We start from the raw sequence: 17,584 nt of genomic DNA on the forward strand, positions 1-17,584 counted from the left end.
AATTGTTTTTGCAAAAAATCTATTTGTGACCATTTTTAAATGGAAAACTATTACAGTAAGGTACTTAATTGCTACCCAGAAATTATTTGATTTACAAAATCGGCTGCATTGGGCCTTTAATGTCTTGTTGCAGTATTGAGTGTAGCTGTTAACATCTATAAGTTGCAGTATTAGTTACCTTGGTGACTTAGGTTTTCTCCATCCTCACCTTTTCCCACTGACTCTTTTCTCTCTATTTCTCTCCCCTCTTTCTTTTAAAATGTTCTCTCTCTCTCTCTCTCTCCTCTCTCCTCTCTCCTCTCTCCTCTCTCTCCTCTCTCTCTCAGATTTAAATTATCCACAGGGGCTGGCCTATGACTGGGTTCACAAGCGCCTTTACTTCACCGACAACTACAACAGAAGTGTCCAGGCCATGGGGGTGGACGGGCAGAACCGCTCCTTGATAGCCCATGCCAACCGCCCTCTTGGCATCATTGTGGATCCCTGCTATGGGTAAAACCAACTGAGATGTTTGCATACATTGATTGCTAATTTTACAAATCCCATCCAGGTTTTCCACAAATTGGTCCTTCGAGCAAGATAGGAACAATTTTCTTGGACCGCTAATATCAATTATTTTGATTACTGCTGATGATATCTGGAAATATGCATGTACACCCTGGCCCATCTACTGTTGCTAGCCCCAATTCTGACTTGTGCTCTGATATCTGCTTCACCGATTTCTGCTCTCATAAAAGCCTGGGGTTTCTGCATGTTAACACTAGAAGCTTATTACCTAAAATGGATCAATTGAAAGTATGGGTTCACAGCTCCAATCCAGGTCATTATTGAGACGTGGTTAAGGAAGAGTGTTTTGAACACTGATGTTAACCTTTCTGGTTATAATCTTTTTTGGCAAGACAGATCCTCCGAAGGCGGGGGAGTGGCAATCTTTACCAAGGAACACCTTCAGTGCTCGGTTGTCTCCACCAAGTCTTTCCTCATACAATTTGATTTGCTGGTTTTAAGCATTAAACTTCCAAAAAACTCTGACTGTTGCCGGGTGTTATCGTCCTTCATCAGCACCGGCCTGTACCCTACCTGCCCTGAGCTCTCTCCTGGCCCCTTACCTTAAGTCTGAATTTGTCCTGCTAGTTGACCTAAACTGGGACATGCTTAAACCACCTGACCAAATCCTAAAGCAATGGGACTCCCTAAATCTTTCTCAGATTATTACCAATCCAACAACGTATGACTCCAAACACCCAGAAAAGGCTACTCTCCTGATTGGTATCAGTCTGGTGTTTTCTGTAATGACCTTAGTGATCACTGTTTTACAGCCTGTGTTTGTAATAGCTGCTCAGTGAAACGACCGCTCCTGATTTGTCATAGACGCTTTCTAAAACAAGTATGGTGCCGACAGAGATGGCCGCCTCGCTTCGCGTTCTTAAGAAACTATGCAGTATTTCGGTTTTTTATGTATTATTTCTTACACTGTTACCCCAGGAAATCTTAAGTCTTATTACATACAGTCGGGACGAACTATTGGATATAAGAGCAACATCAACTTACCAATATTACGACCAGGAATACGACTTTCCCGAAGCGGATCTTCTGTTTGGTCCACCACCCAGGACAATAGATCAGATTTCAGTAGACGACCCAAAACAACGGCGGCGCAGAAGGGGCAGACGGAGCGGTCTTCTGGTCAGGCTCCGTAGACGGGCACATCGCTCACCGCTCCCGAGTATACTACTCGCCAATGTCCAGTCTCTTGACAACAAGGTAGATGAAATTCGAGCAAGGGTTGCTTTCCAGAGAGACATCAGAGATTGTAATATTCTCTGTTTCACGGAAACATGGCTCACTCGGGATGCCTTATCAGAGTCTGTACAGCCACCCGGTTTCTTCACGCATTGCGCTGACAGAATCAAACATCTCTCTGGTAAGAAGGAGGGCGGGGGTGTATGCCTTATGATTAACGAGTCGTGGTGTGATCATAACAACATACAGAAACTCAAGTCCTTTTGTTCACCTGACCTAGGATTCCTTACAATCAAATGCTGACCGCATTATCTACCAAGAGAATTATCTTTGATCATAATCACAGCCGTGTATATCCCCCCCAAGCAGACACATCGACAACCCTGAAAGAACTTCAATGGACTCTATGTAAACTGGAAACCCCATATCCTGAGGCTGCATTTATTGTAGCTGGGGATTTTAACAAAGGTAATCTGAAAACAAGGCTCCCTAAATTTTATCAGCATATTAAATGCGTGACCCGGGCTGGCAGCATTCTGGATCATTGCTACTCTAACTTCCGCGACGCATACAAAGCCCTCTCTTCGGCAAATCTGACCATGACTCCATTTTGTTGCTCCCAGCCTATAAACAGAAACTAAAAGAGGAAACGCCCCTGCTCAGGTCTGCTCAACGCTGGTCCGACCAATCTGATTCCACGCTTCAAGATTGCTTCGATCACGTGGACTGGGATATGTTCCGGATAGCCTCAGACAACAACATTGATGTATACGCTGATTCTGTGAGCGAGTTTATTAGCAAGTGCATCAGTGATGTTGTACCCATGGTGACTATTAAAACCTTCCCAAACCAGAAACCGTGGATTGATGGCAGCATACGCGCAAAACTGAAAGCGCAAACCACTGCTTTTAATCATGGCAAGGTGACCGGAAACATGACCCGAATACAAACAGTGTAGCTATTCCCTCCGCAAGGCAATCAAACAAGCTAAGTGTCAGTATAGAGACAAAGTAGAGACAAAAAGAAAACCAGACCCATCGCAAACACCGACGTCTTGCTCCCAGACAAACTAAACAACTTCTTTGCTCGCTTTGAGGACAATACAGTGCCACTGACACGGCCCGCTACCAAAACCTGTGGGCTCTCCTTCACTGCAGTCAACGTGAGTAAAACATTTAAACGTGTTAACCCTCGCAAGGCTTTGAGAGACTAGTCAAGGATCATATCACCTCCACCCTACCTGACACCCTAGACCCACTCCAATTTGCTTACCGCCCCAATAGGTCCACAGACGTCGCAATCACACTACACACTGCCCTAACCCATCTGGACAAGAGGAACACCTATGTAAGAATGCGGTTCATCGATTACAGCTCAGCATTTAACATCATAGTACCCTCCAAACTCGTCATTAAGATCGAGACCCTGGGTCTCGACCCCACCCTGTGCAACTGGGTCCAGGACTTTCTGACGCACCGCCCCCAGGTGGTGAGGGTAGGAAACAATATCTCCACCCCGCTGATCCTCAACACTGGGGCCCCACAAGGGTGCGTTCTCAGCCCTCTCATGTACTCCCTGTTCACCCATGACTGCGTGGCCATGCACGCCTCCAACTCAATCATCAAGTTTGTAGATGACACTGCAGTGGTAGGCTTGATTACCAACAACGACGAAACGGCCTACAGGGAGGAGGTGAGGGCCCTCGGAGTGTGGTGTCAGGAAATAACGTCAACAAAACAAAGGAGATGATCGTGGACTTCAGGAAACAGCAGAGGGAGCAGAGGGACCCCCCTATCCACATCGATGGGACAGTAGTGGAGAAGGTGGAAAGTTTTTTAAGTTCCTCAGCGTACACATCACGGACAAACTGAAATGGTCCACCCACACAGATGGCGTGCTGAAGAAGGCGCAACATCGCCTCTTCAACCTCAGGAGAAGCTTCAAACAAGGTTCTAAAGACTGTTGACATCTAGTGGAAGCCTTAGGAAGTGCAAAATGACCCCACAGACACTGTAGTTTGGATAGGCAATCTCTTGAAAAACTACAGACCACTTCCTGTTTGGATTTTTTCTCAGGTTTTTGCCTGTCATATGAGTTCTGTTATACTCACAGACATCATTCAAACAGTTTTAGAAACTTCAGAGTGTTTTCTATCCAAATCTATCTTAGTTCTGGGCGTGAGTAGCAGGCAGTTTACTCTGGGCACGTCAGTCATCCAAGCTGTTCAATACTGCCACCATCCATAAGAAGTTTTAAGCAAACCAGACGACACGATGTTCTTTAATTTACAGATAGCCAGGGTCAACACATAGTTTGTAAATTAAGCATTTGTTTTTAGTGAGTCTACCAGTTCAGAGGCAATAGGGATGACCAGGGATGTTCTCTTGATAAGTGTATGAATTAGACAATTTTCCTGTCCTGCTAAGCATTCAAAATGTAACGAGTACTTTTGGGTGTCAGGGAAAATGAGTAAAAAGCACATATTCTTTAGGAATGTAGTGGAGTAAAAGTAAAAGTTGTCAAAACTAAAAATAGGAAAAAAATGTGCCCCTTCATAGGTGCCTTGGCTAAGCTAAGATGCTAGGATAACATTTCTCTCTAACTCTCTCTCTGTAGCTACCTATACTGGACTGACTGGGGGAGCCCTGCTAAGATAGAGAGAGCTACTCTGGGTGGAAACTTCCGGGTGCCCATCATCAGCACCAGTCTGTCCCAGCCCAAAGGACTTTCCATAGACTACGAGGAAAGGATGCTCTACTGGGCCGACGCTTCCCTGTAAGAACCCGATCATTTGTGTCATTCTGTAATGTTTCAGCTGTTGTTTGTTTTGTGTTGTAATGTACAGCACTAAACATTTTTGTACCATAGTTTGAATGAATCTCAAAGAAAGAAAGTAACTCATACGTAATTACCATTTGACCGTATCATTTCTTAGAATGTACCTGGTCGTTTAGTTGGAAATAAGGTGGAATCAATAAGTCCAAATCATGTGCCATTTGTGAACACAATAGATTTTTTTACCCAGAAAAGTGTTGAACAATTCTCCACTTCCTTAAATGTTTAAAAGCAGTAGGCTACACTGTTTTTCTATGCACCCATTTCTCATGATCTCTTAGCATTCTAACTCTGCATCCATCCATTCATCCTTCCATCCATATATCCATCCATCCATCCACCGACTCACTCACCCATCCATTATTTTTCTCCATCCCCACTCCCCTCCCTCTCACCATTAGAGATAAGATTGAGCGTTCCACCCTGACCGGGGAGAGCCGCCAGGTGATCATGAGGGGGGTCCAGTACCCCTACGCTATGACCGTGTTCCAGCAGGACATATACTGGACTGACTGGACCACGCGAGCGGTCTACCGTGCCGGGAAGGATGACGGGTCAGGGTTCACGGTCCTGGTCCAGGAACTACAGTACAGGCCCAACGACATCCACGTGTTCGCCGGCTCCAAGCAGGAGGCTTGCTCCAGCCCCTGTCAGCAGTTCAACGGAGGGTGTAGTCACGTCTGCGTGCCAGGTCAGGAGTTTGAATAACAAAACATTTGATTTTAGTGTCTTGGAGTTCTTACAGGGCTTGAGATCCACATGCTAAACTCAAATTTCTCATCTCTCATTGACATCAATGAATGATTCAGGTGAAAGTCTGAGAACAACAATACCCACTGGGCACACCACATTATTTCAACATGTATAATTTCGTAATACAGTATTTGGTTGAGATGTTGATCATTGAGATTACAACCTATATTCACCCACTCAAAAGACAGCCAAAAGTTATTTCAATTTCCAATCACTATGCTTTCAACCATTTAAAAGTACAGCAAAGTTTAAATGGGAATACGATGTCAGATATTTTGTTTAATGTGCTATCACTGTGCTTCATCTAATAGCAGAATCAAATGACCTGAATTGCAGTTTAGATGACATTAAAAGTACATGGTGCAAGTGATCATTGCCGTTCGAGATTCTGCACAGATTATTACAGCAATTGTGAAGATCTTCACAGACCTGCGACGACTTGGACCCACTCCAATTCACATACCGCCCCAACTGATCCACAGATGATGCAATCTCTATTGCAGTCCACACTGCCCTTTCCCACTTGGACAAAAGGAACACCTACGTGAGAATGCTGTTCATTGACTACAACTCAGCATTCCACACCATAGTGCCCTCAAAGTTCATCACTAAGCTAAGGTCCCTGGGACTGAACACCTCCCTCTGCAACTGGATCCTGGACTTCTCGATGGGCCACCCCCAGGTCAGGTTGTGAGGGTAGGCAACAACACATCTGCCATGCTGACCCTCAACATAGGGGTGCGTGCTTAGTCCCTTTCTGTACTCCCTGTTCACCCACAACTGCGTGGCCCTGCACGACTCCAACACCATCTTTAAGTTTGCCGACGACATGATGGTGGTAGGCCTGATCACTGACAACGATGAGACAACCCCTAGGGAGCAGGACTACAACCTCGCCCTAAACTGATCATGGACTACAGGAAACTGAGGGCCGAGCACGCCCTCATTCACATTGACAGGGCTGTAGTGGAGCTGGTTGAAAGCTTCAAGTTCTTCTGTGTCCACATCATTAAGGATCTATCATGGTCCAAACACACCAACAAAGTTGTGAAGAGGTCACGATAATGCCTCTTCCCCCTCAGGAGGCTGAAAAGATTTGGCATGGGCCCTCATATCCTCAAGAAGTTCTACAGCTGCACCATCGAGAGCATCTTGACTGGCTGCGTAATCACTTGGTATGGCAACTGCTTGGCATCCGACCGCAAGGCGCTACAGAGGATAATGCGTACAGCCCAGTACATCATCTATGACCTATATACCAGGCAGTGTCAGTGGAAGGCACAAAAAAATTGTAAAAGACTCCAGCCACCCAAACCACAGAGTCTTCTCTCTGCTACCGCATGGCAAGCGGTACCAATGCACAAAGTCTGGAACCAACAGGACCCTGAACAGCTCTTCCTCCAAGCCATATGACTTCTAAACAAGATTGATAAATAGCTAATCAAATGGCTACCAGCATTTACCCTTCTCTTGCACTGACTATGAACACACACTGGACTCTACCCACACACACACACACATTCACCACATACGCTGCTGCTAGTAACTTTACCCCTACCTACAGTATATGTACAGTACATAGCTACCTCAATTACCTTGTACCCCTGCACATCGACTCGGTACTGGTAACCCTTTTTTATAGCCATGTTATTTTGTACCTATATACTGAATAGCCATGTTATTTTTACTCGTTACTCACTGTGTCTATTTTTTTTAATCTTTAACTCTGCATTGTTGGAAAAGGACCCGTGAGTAAACATTTCACTGTTAGTCTATGCCTGTTGTCTACGAACCATGTGACCTACAGTATGCATGCTATCTTGAACATGCATGCTTTATATGATTACATAAGACATTTATAGTTACAGTAACCTCAAGATGAGGCCATTTTAAGGTTGAATGTTGCATTAGTTTGTAAGAGAGCCTTAACTTTAGGCTATTTACGGTATTTCAAAAGTGATAATGAATTGTGTTTGGATGTCAACGCAACCAAATGTCAATATTTGAAGATTTATCTTCTGCTTGGATAGTTCCATCTGTGCCACTGTCTGGCTTTAATTCCAGTTTGTCTACAAATGAATAATTGACATGTTGGATTCACATCTCCATCTCAACCAAAACAATCTAAGTTTAAGAATTGGACTAAATCAAACTTTAAATGCACTTTAAATAAAGTTTGATTTGATTTAGTCCTATTCTTTAGCTAGATTTTTGGTTGCGATGGAGACGCGAATCCAACATATCAATCAAACTGGAATTAAGGCCAGACAATGGCACATATGGAACTATCCAATCAGAAGATGGAGGTAACCGCCAAAATAAAGTAAACATTTGAGTTGTTTAAGCTGTCATGGTGTGGGGTGCATTTTCCTGGCATGGTTTAGGTCCACTCAACCCCTTAGAGGGAGAGGTAAACACCTATAAATACACAGACATTACGGGGCGATCAGCTTCAACATATGGTGAAGCATTTCTATCCTGATGGGAGCGGTTTCTTCCAGGATGACAATGCCCCCATCCACAGGGAACAAGTGGTCACAATGGTTTGATGAGCATGAAAACGTTGTAAACCATGGCCATCTCAGTCACCAGATCTCAACTCAATTGAACACTTATGGGAGATTCTGGAGCGGCGCCTGAGACGGCGTTTTTCCACCACCATCAACAAAACATGGAATTTCTGGTGGAAGAATGGTGTCATCCCTTCAATAGAGTTACAGACGCTTGTAGAATCTACAGTCCATTCTGAAAGTATTCAGACCGCTTGACTTTTTCCACATTTTGTTACGTTACAGCCTTATTCTAAAATGAATTTTAATTTTTTTTTCCCCATCATCAATATACACACAATACCCCATAATGACAAAGGAAAAACATGCTTTTAGACATTTTGGAAAATGTATAAAATAAAATAAAAAACTGAAATATTACATTTACATAAATATTCAGAACCTTTACTCAGTACTTTGTTGAAGCACCTTTAGCAGTGATTACAGCATCTAGTCTTCTTGGGTATGACGCTACAAGCTTGGCACACCTATATTTGGGGAGTTTCTCCCATTTTTCTCTGCAGATCCTCTTAAGCTCTGTCAGGTTGGATGGGGAGTGTTGCTGCACAGGTATTTTCAGGTCTCTCCAGAGATGTTCAAGTCCGGGCTCTGGCTGGGCAACTCAAGAACATTTAGAGACTTGTCTCGAAGCCACTCCTGTGTTGTCTTGGCTGTGTGCTTAGAAGGTGAACCTTCGCCCCAGTCTGAGGTCCTGAGCGCTCTGGAGCAGGTTTTCATCAAGGATCTCTCTGTACTTTGCTCCATTCATCCTTCCCTTGATCCTGACTTGATCCCAGTCCTCTCAATCTTGGTTTCATCAGACCAGAGAATCTTGTTTGTAATGTTCTGAGAGACCTTTAGGTGCCTTTTGGCAAACTCCAAGCAGGCTGTCATGTGCCTTTTCCTGAAGAGTGGCTTCCGTCTGGCCACTCTACCATAAAGGCCTGATTGGTGGAGTGCTGCAGAGATGGTTGTCCTTCTGAAAAGTTCTCCCATCTCCACAGAGGAACTCTGAAGCTCTGTCAGAGTGACTATTGGGTTCTTGGTCACCTCCCTGACCAAGGCCCTTCTCCCCGATTGCACAATTTGGCTGGGCAGCCAGCTCTAGGAAGAGTCTTGGTGATTCCAAACTTCTTCCATTTAAGAATGATGGAGGCCACTGTGTTCTTGGGGACCTTTAATGCTGCAGAAATTTTTTCGCACCCATCCCCAGATCTGTGCCTCGACACAATCCTGTCTCGGTAATCTACGGACAATTCCTTCGATGTCATGGCATGGTTTTTGCTCTGACGCTGTCAACTGTGGGACCTTATATAGACAGGTGTGTGCCTTTCCAAATCATGTCCAATCAATTGAATTTACCACAGGTGGACTCAAATCAAGTTGTAGAAACATCTCAAGGATGATCAATAGAAACAGGATGCACCTGAGCTCAATTTCAAGTCTCATAGCAAAGGATCTGAATACTTATGTATATAAGGTATTTCTGTTTTTTTATATACATTTGCTAACATTTCTAAAAAACTGTTTATTGATTTGTCATTATGGGGTATTGCGTGTAGATTGATGAGGATCCGTTATTTTAAATTGATTTTAGAATACCGCTGTAACTTAACAAAATGTGGAAAAAGTCAAGGGGTCTGAATACTTTCGGAATGCACCGTATGCCAAGGCGCATTGAAGCTGTTCTGGCGGATCGTGGTGGCCCAACTCCTTGTTAAGAAACGTTATGTTGGTCTTTCCTTTGTTTTGTCTGTTACCTGTATATCTCCTTCAAATGTTTTTTTTTTTTTTTTTTTGCGTTGACACCCAAACACAATTCAATATCACTAAATATCATTACATTTTAAGTTAACCAGAGCTTGAAACCCTATTCCTATGCATTGCCTATTTACTGTTGAATCCTGGGTTGAATTGAAACAATAGCTGTTCATGACTTTGCAAATGGTATATAGTCCTAAATAGCGTCATTGATGATATTTGAGGTATAAAGTATGGTTACATTTCATATGCTCTGTTAAACCTACCCTTCGATAGCAGTACATCCATTTAGTTTTTAAGTGGAGATTGCTCAACAATCATTCTCACTATAGCATACTAGTAATAGTCAGTGACAAATATCATAGTTAAGGAGGTCTGGGTTAAAACCCTGAATGGGAGGCCAAAGGCTAGCTGTAGATAGGCTGGCCTGTACTGGAGAATTGATCTATTTATATATTTTTTGATAGTGGCAGTGGTGGAAAAGTAACAAATTGCCATACTTGAGTAAAAGTAAAGATACCTAAATAGAAAATGACTCAAAAGTGAAAGTCACCCAGTAAAATACTACTTGAGTAAAAGTCTTAAAATATTTGATTTTAAATATGTTTAAAATTCATTATATTAGGCAAACTAGACAGCACAATGTTCTTGTTTTTATAATTTACAGATTGTCAGGGGCACATTAAGCATTTGTGTTTAGTTATTACGGCTCAGGCTAAGAACCTAGATCCAGACAGGAGGCGGATAGTACGAGTCTCTGTGTTTATTACAGTACAAGGGGCAGGCAAAAGGTAAGGCAGGCAAAGAGTCGTAATCCAAATCAGAGTCAGCCAGATACAGGACTGCAGGCAATCAGTAGGTCAAGGCAGGCAAAGAGTCATAATCCAAATCAGAGTCAGCCAGATACAGGACTGCAGGCAATCAGTAGGTCAAGGCAGGCAAAGAGTCATAATCCAAATCAGAGTCAGCCAGATACAGGACTGCAGGCAATCAGTAGGTCAAGGCAGGCAAAGAGTCATAATCCAAATCAGAGTCAGCCAGATACAGGACTGCAGGCAATCAGTAGGTCAAGGCAGGCAAAGAGTTGTAATCCAAATCAGAGACAGGACAGGCAGAAAGGTCAGCACTGGGAAGATTAGGGGAAAACTAGTGCACAGGGAACACGCTGGTGGGACATGACAAACTGGCAACAGACAAACAGAAACCATTTTCCTGTTCTGTATTTTTATTTTATTTTTTATTTAACCTTTATTTAACTAGGCAAGTTGGTTAAGAACATGCTGTTAAGCGTTCAAAATGTAACGAGTACTTTGGGTGTCAGGGAAAATGTATGGAGTAAAAAGTACATTGTCTTTAGGAATGTAGTGGTTGTAAAAGTAAATGTTGTCATAGATATAAATAGTAAAGTACAGATACCCCCCAAAAAACGACTTAAGTAGTACTTTAAAGTATTTTTACTTAAGTATTTACACCACTTGTAAGTGGATACAACATTGAAGATCTGATGTTGTTTTAGAGCTATAAATTCAACAAATTCAAGGTTTGTCTATGTTGACATTTTGTTACCATAATGACATAATCCTGTGGTTTAAATGTTACCCTCAAAACAAGTGTACATTGCTAACTTTTTTTCAAATCCAATATATTTCCATGTCACAATAAGTTGACAAACTAAATTGAACCAAAGTTGAATCAACCAGTTTGTTCCCAGTGGGTAGTCACACACTTACTCACAATAATATTGAGCAACTCAAGCAACATCTACTAATGTCCATCATGCCAATGTCTATCACCCCTGACCCTGATGATGGTTCCCTCTGCCTATAGGTCCGTCTGGTCCAGAGTGTCAGTGTCCTGTATCAGGTAACTGGTATTTGGCCAACAATGGCAGGGACTGTATCCATGACAACGGTAACCGTTGCCAGCCCGAGCAGTTCACCTGTCTGAACGGTGGCTGTATCTCAGTGCGTTTGAAGTGTGACGGCTACAGTGACTGCCAGGACAACTCAGACGAGCTGGAGAGAGTGTGCGGTGAGTGTATTTACCTCAGTCGTTTTTTTGCCGCCATTTTAGTCAAGACCCAGCAACAGCAAAGCCAAATGCTCTTAAATTTGGAATCTTTCAAACTCAGCAGTCATGTCAAATGTTTTATAGCTCAAGTGTGCTCCCTGTACTGTCATTTCCCTGCACCTAGCAACCTTGTTAAAAGACTCCATCATTATTGATATTTCCCCCATAGATTTCCACACTTGCTCAATCAATTAATCAATCAATCAATCAATCAAATGTATTTATAAAGCCCTGTTTAGATCAATTGTCACAAAGTGCTTTACAGTAACCTGGCGTAGACCCCAAAGACTAACCGGTGTCCCCGCACATTGACTCTGTACCGGTACCCGCTGTATATAGCCTTGCTATTGTTATTTTACTGCTGATCTTTAATTATTTGTGACTTTTATTTCTTCTTTTTTTTTTTTGGTATTTATCTATTTTTTAACTGCATTGTTGGTTATTAAGGGCTTGTAAGTAAGAATTTCGCTGTAAGGTCACCTGTTGTGTTCAACGCATGTGACAAATACGTTTTGATTTGAAAAGCACAATGGCAAGGAAGAAACTTCAAGAGAAACCAGTTGTGCTCACCCTCTCTTACTTCCCCTCTCAGCCTTCCACAAGTGCTCGGCCCAGGACTTCACCTGCGACAACGGCCGCTGTGTGGCCCTGTCCTACGTTTGTGACTACACGAATGACTGCGGCGACAACAGTGACGAGCTGGGCTGCCCGTTCCCCACCTGTGCCTCCGCCACCGAGTTCACTTGCACCAATGGACGCTGCATCAGCGCCGCCTTCGTCTGCGACGGCTACAACGACTGCCGCGACAACGACACCTCAGACGAGATCAACTGTCGTGAGTGATAACTGCTGTGAATAGAGTTGATTTAAGTAGAGTCGAAAACAAAGATGTTAGCAAGAGGGCCAAAAAAAAGAGACTGCGCTAGTCCATAGATAGTGTTAAGCATCTGCGCATGTGCTTAGGAGTTCACCTGTCCAGCAACATATTAGCCGTGTGACATAAGTAAAGTTTGACCTCTTTATTCAAACTCTCTTAGCTTATGTCAGAAGTTACCCTGCTACTTATTGTAACGTCATATCGTTGAATCTGCCTTTAACCCTCTGAAACCTTTTCTACTTTACAGCGCCCAGAACGTGTCCCTCCGGGCAAACCAAGTGTGACAGCACCAACATCTGTGTCTACGCTAGCCAACTGTGCGACGGTTACAACAATTGTGGGGACAACAGTGACGAGAACCCTTTGTTCTGTGGTAAGTCTAGCTATGATGTGTGTTTTGTGGATGTGTGCATCCTCTTTCCATGACTTAGACCGACCAGGTGAATCCAGGTGAAAGCTAGGATCCCTTATTGATGTCACTTGTTAAATCCACTTCAATCAGTGTAAATGAAGGGGAGGAGACAGGTTAAAGAAGGATTTTTAAGCCTTGAGACAATTGAGACATGGATTGTGTATGTGTTCCATTCAGAGGGTGAATGGGCAAGACAAAATATTTAAGTGCCTTTGAACAGGATATGGTAGTAGGTGCCAGGCGCACCGGTTTGAGTGTGTGAAGAGCTGCAACGCTGCTGGGTTTTCCACGCTCAACAGTTTCCTGTGTGTCAAGAATAGTCCGTCACCCAAAGGACATCCAGCCAAGTTGACATAACTGTGGGACGCATTGGAGTCAACATGGGCCAGCATCCCTGTGGAACGCTTTCGACACCTTGTAGGGTCCATGCCCCGAATTGAGGCTGTTCCGAGGGCAAAAGAGCGTGCACTTAATATTAAGGTGTTCCTAATGTTTTGTACACTGTATATCATGCCTGTACCTGATGTGGTTTTGGACAAGGTAGTTATCTTTTTACCCCTGACTTGTTTGCACATGTATGTTTTTTCAGTGTTACGTCACTCTCCACAGTCTGTTCACTATATACTGTGTGTGTGTGTGTGTGTGTTACAGCAGGCCGGACGTGCTCACCGGACCAGTTCCGTTGTGACGAGGGGAAGTGTATCCCCAGCTACTGGGTGTGTGACTGGGTCAGAGACTGTGTCGACGGGACCGACGAGCCCCCCTCCTGCCGTGAGTACTACCGAACCTGGGCCATGTTCAGGCACCAAAGGCAAGAAAACAGACTGAAACAGGGAGAGATTAACCTGGACTTTTCCAATAAAAAAGTCAAACGTTCGTTTCCCATTTCAAAATGTTTCGCAACGGTGCACCCTAGATCATGGCCACATTCCAGAAGGCAAACTTTGCGGGATGTTGCAAATAATGTCATTTTGTAAAACTGTATTGATTCCTTATTCTACAAGACAGTGAGGCATATTTGTTTGATGTAACATATGTCTATCTGAATATTCAACAATGTAGTGAAAACAATAGCTGTTAAATTGTCCCCCTCTCTCTCTTTCCTCCAGAGGACCAAATAAACACCTGTCACCCTGACCAGTTCACATGCACCAACGGCAACTGTATCCCCATGTCACTGATGTGTGACGGCAACAACGACTGTTGGGACAATAGTGACGAGGCACTGGAACTCCAATGTGGTGAGACATTACAGTATACAGAACCCTTTTACTTTCCCACATTTTGTTAGGTTACAGCCTTATTCTAAAATGGATTATTGATTTTCCTCTCAACAATCTACACAAAATACCCCATAATGACAAAGCAAAAACAGGTTTTTAGAATTTTTGCTAATTTTTTTCAAAATAAAAAAAGGATTCTGACCCTTTACTCTGTACTTTGTTGAAGCACCTTTGGCAGCGATTACAGCCGCAAGTCTTCTTGGGTATGACGCTACAAGCTTGGCACACCTGTATTTGGGGAGTTTCTCCCATTCTTCTCTGCAGATCAAGTTGGATGGGGAGTGTCGCTGCACAGCTATTTTCAGGTCTTTCCAAAAATGTTCGATCAGGTTTAAGTCCGGGCTCTGGCTGGGCCACTCAAGAACATTCAGAGACTTGTCCCGAAGCCACTCTTGCTTTGTCTTGGCTGTGTGCTTAGGGTTGTTGTCCTGTTGGAAGGTGAACCTTCGCCCCAGTATTAGGTCCTGAGCGCTCTGGAGCAGGTTTTCATCAAGGATCTCTCTGTACTTTGCTACATTCATCTTTCCTGACTAGACTCCCAGTCCCTGCTGCTGAAATACATCCCCACAGCATGATGCTGCCACCACCGTGCTTCACCGTAGGGATGGTGCCAGGTTTCCTCCAGATGTGACGCTTGGCATTCAGTCAAAATAGTTCAATCTTGGTTTTATCAGACCAGAGAATCTTGTTTCTCATAGTCTGAGAGTAGGTGCCTTTTGGCAAACTCCAAGCGGGCTGTCGTGACTTTTACTGAGTAGAGGTTTCCGTCTGGCCACTCTACCATAAAGGCCTGATTGGTGGAGTGCATCAGAGATGGTTGTCCTTCTGGAAGGTTCTCCCATCTCTACAGAGGAACTCTAGAGCGCTTTCAGTGACCATTGGGTTCTTGGTCACCTCCCTGACCAAGGCCCTTCTCCCTCGATTGCTTAGTTTGGCCAGCTGGCCAGTTCTGGAAAGAGTCTTGGTGGTTCCATACTTCTTCCATTTAATAATGATAGAGGCCACTGTGTTCTTGGACCTTCAATGCTGCAGACATTTTTGGTATCCTTCCTCAGATCTGTGCCTCGACACAATCCTGTCTCTGCGCTCTACGGACAATTCCTTTGACCTGATGGCTTGGTTTTTGCTCTGGCGCTGTCAACTGTGGGACCTTATATAGACAGGTGTGTGCCTTTTAAATCATGTCCAATCAATTGAATTTACCACAGGTGGACTCCAATCAGGTTGTAAAAACATCTCAAGGATGATCAATAGAAACAGGATGCACCTGAGCTCAATTTCAAGTCTCATAGCAAAGAATACTTATGTAAATAAGGAAAATTAAATTAAATTGAAAACATTTCTATAAACCTGTTTTCACTTTGTCATTACAGGGTATTGTGTGTAGATTGCTGAGGATTATTTATTTAATCCATTTTAGAATAAGGCTGTAACGTAACAAAATGTGGAAAAAGTCAAGGGGTCTGAACACTTCCCGAAGGCATTGTAACTCAATCTACACACCACAAACAACACATAAGTGTGACACTATTGGTCTATCGACTTATAATGAGGGTGCTACACCAGAAGCATGTCACGGAGGCAGGAAATGAAAGCAATCATTTTTGTAACAATTGTGTATGCTTCAGAGATGCTTCACAGTGTGTAAAAACATTTGAAATATTCTTAAAGCGTAAAAAGACAGTTCAGCAAAGAGAGCCATGTGTTTTGCTTCACAATGCTTCAGATGTCTCATTTGGGGTTCGTTTCAACTCTGACTGACTGGCGCAAGACAAATGGTCTTCAGAATATTGTGTGTGCATCTTTACTTACCTCTCCCATTTCAGGAGAGCGGACATGCGCTTCTCATCAGTTCACCTGCCCCTCTCCATGGCGTCCTGGCCACCCGCGCTGTATCCCCCTGAGCTATGTGTGTGATGGGGAGAAGGACTGTGCCGACGCAGCTGATGAGCTTCAAAACTGCCCCAACCGCACCTGCCACATGAATGAGTTCACCTGCGCCAATGGCCTGTGTATCCTCATCCCCTTCCGGTGAGTTTGTGTGTGTGTCAGTCATATACTGTAAAAATAAGGTGTGTTTGTGTTTTTTTGTTTTACTATCCTTGTGGGGACCAGAAGTCCTCACAAGGATAGTAAAACAAGGAAAATTCAGAAAAGTGGGGACATTTCGCCAGTCCCCACAAGGAAAAAGGCTATGTTAGGCTTAGGGGTTAGTGTTACAATTAGAGTTAGGTTAAGAATTAGAGTTAGGGAAAATAGGATTTTGAATGGGAATCAATTGTTTGGTCCCCACAAGCGTAGTAAAACAAACGTGTGTGTTTTGTGCAAATTTGCCTCTGTATCTGTGTAAAAATGGCCGGCCCTCTCAATCTGATTGGCCTTCAAATCTAAAAATCACTTATTCATCCAACCAATCAGGGCGCTTGGACGCACTTTAGGGCTCCGCCTCCTATCACTTCACGTTAGTGCCCGGCATAAACCATCCTGAGAACAAGCACGTTTTGTGTTGCAGACGGACCTTTGGACATGCTGTTTCCTAACTGAAGCGTCCATTGACAAGTGTGTGTTGGGAATGTTATTGTGCTAATAGGGGGTGCAATAGTAGTAAGTTATGGTACCTTATTGTGCAGTGTACTGTAACTGCGTAGATACATTTGCAAGTAAGAAGTTGCAGTGTTGTTTGCTAGGTCTCGTGTTAATGCTAGCTCCAGTTAATTTGTATGTACCCTGCCCTGTGCATGCTACTTCGTCTAGTATCTTTATTCATTGCTACAAGTGTGTTTATTGAGTCCGACTAGCCTACTCATTAGTAAGTATTAGCAATGTTTTGTATTACTTGCATGCCCCCGCTGCAATATGTTTATATTACATGCATGCTACCGCAGAAATATATTTATATCTGCAATATGTATAGCTTCACACTGCCCTTTCCCACCTGGACAAAAGGAACACCTATGTGAGAATGCTGTTCATTGACTACAGCTCAGCATTCAACACTATAGTGCGCACAAAGCACATCATTAAGCTAAGGACCCTTGGACTAAACACCTCCCTCTGCAACTGGATCCTGGACTTGCTGACAGGCCGCCCCCAGGTGGTAAGGATTGGCAACAACACATCTGCCATGCTGATCCTCAACACTGGGGCCAGTCAGGGGTGCGTACCTAGTCGCCTCCTGTACTCCCTGTTCACCCATGACTGCATGGCCAAGCACAACTCCAACACCATCATTAAATTTGCTGATGACACAATGGTGGTAGGCCTGATCACTGAAAACGATGAAAGCCTATAGGGAGGAGAT

The 17,584-nt window shown here is 43.7% G+C and overlaps 1 protein-coding gene across 1 annotated transcript in view; it reads left to right on the forward strand.

Moving 5' to 3' along the window:
- lrp2b (low density lipoprotein receptor-related protein 2b) overlaps positions 1–17,584 on the forward strand; it is a 113,536-nt gene that overhangs the window by 52,980 nt on the left and 42,972 nt on the right. Inside the window, exons 43-51 of the mRNA XM_029712806.1 lie at positions 327–492; positions 4,360–4,518; positions 4,980–5,269; positions 11,469–11,672; positions 12,304–12,546; positions 12,836–12,961; positions 13,652–13,771; positions 14,110–14,241; positions 16,110–16,314. Coding sequence (XP_029568666.1) covers positions 327–492; positions 4,360–4,518; positions 4,980–5,269; positions 11,469–11,672; positions 12,304–12,546; positions 12,836–12,961; positions 13,652–13,771; positions 14,110–14,241; positions 16,110–16,314 — 1,645 coding nt within the window. The remainder of the gene's footprint in view (positions 1–326; positions 493–4,359; positions 4,519–4,979; positions 5,270–11,468; positions 11,673–12,303; positions 12,547–12,835; positions 12,962–13,651; positions 13,772–14,109; positions 14,242–16,109; positions 16,315–17,584) is intronic.

This window comes from Salmo trutta, chromosome 2, assembly GCF_901001165.1.
Source record: "Salmo trutta chromosome 2, fSalTru1.1, whole genome shotgun sequence".
Lineage (NCBI taxonomy): Eukaryota > Metazoa > Chordata > Actinopteri > Salmoniformes > Salmonidae > Salmo > Salmo trutta.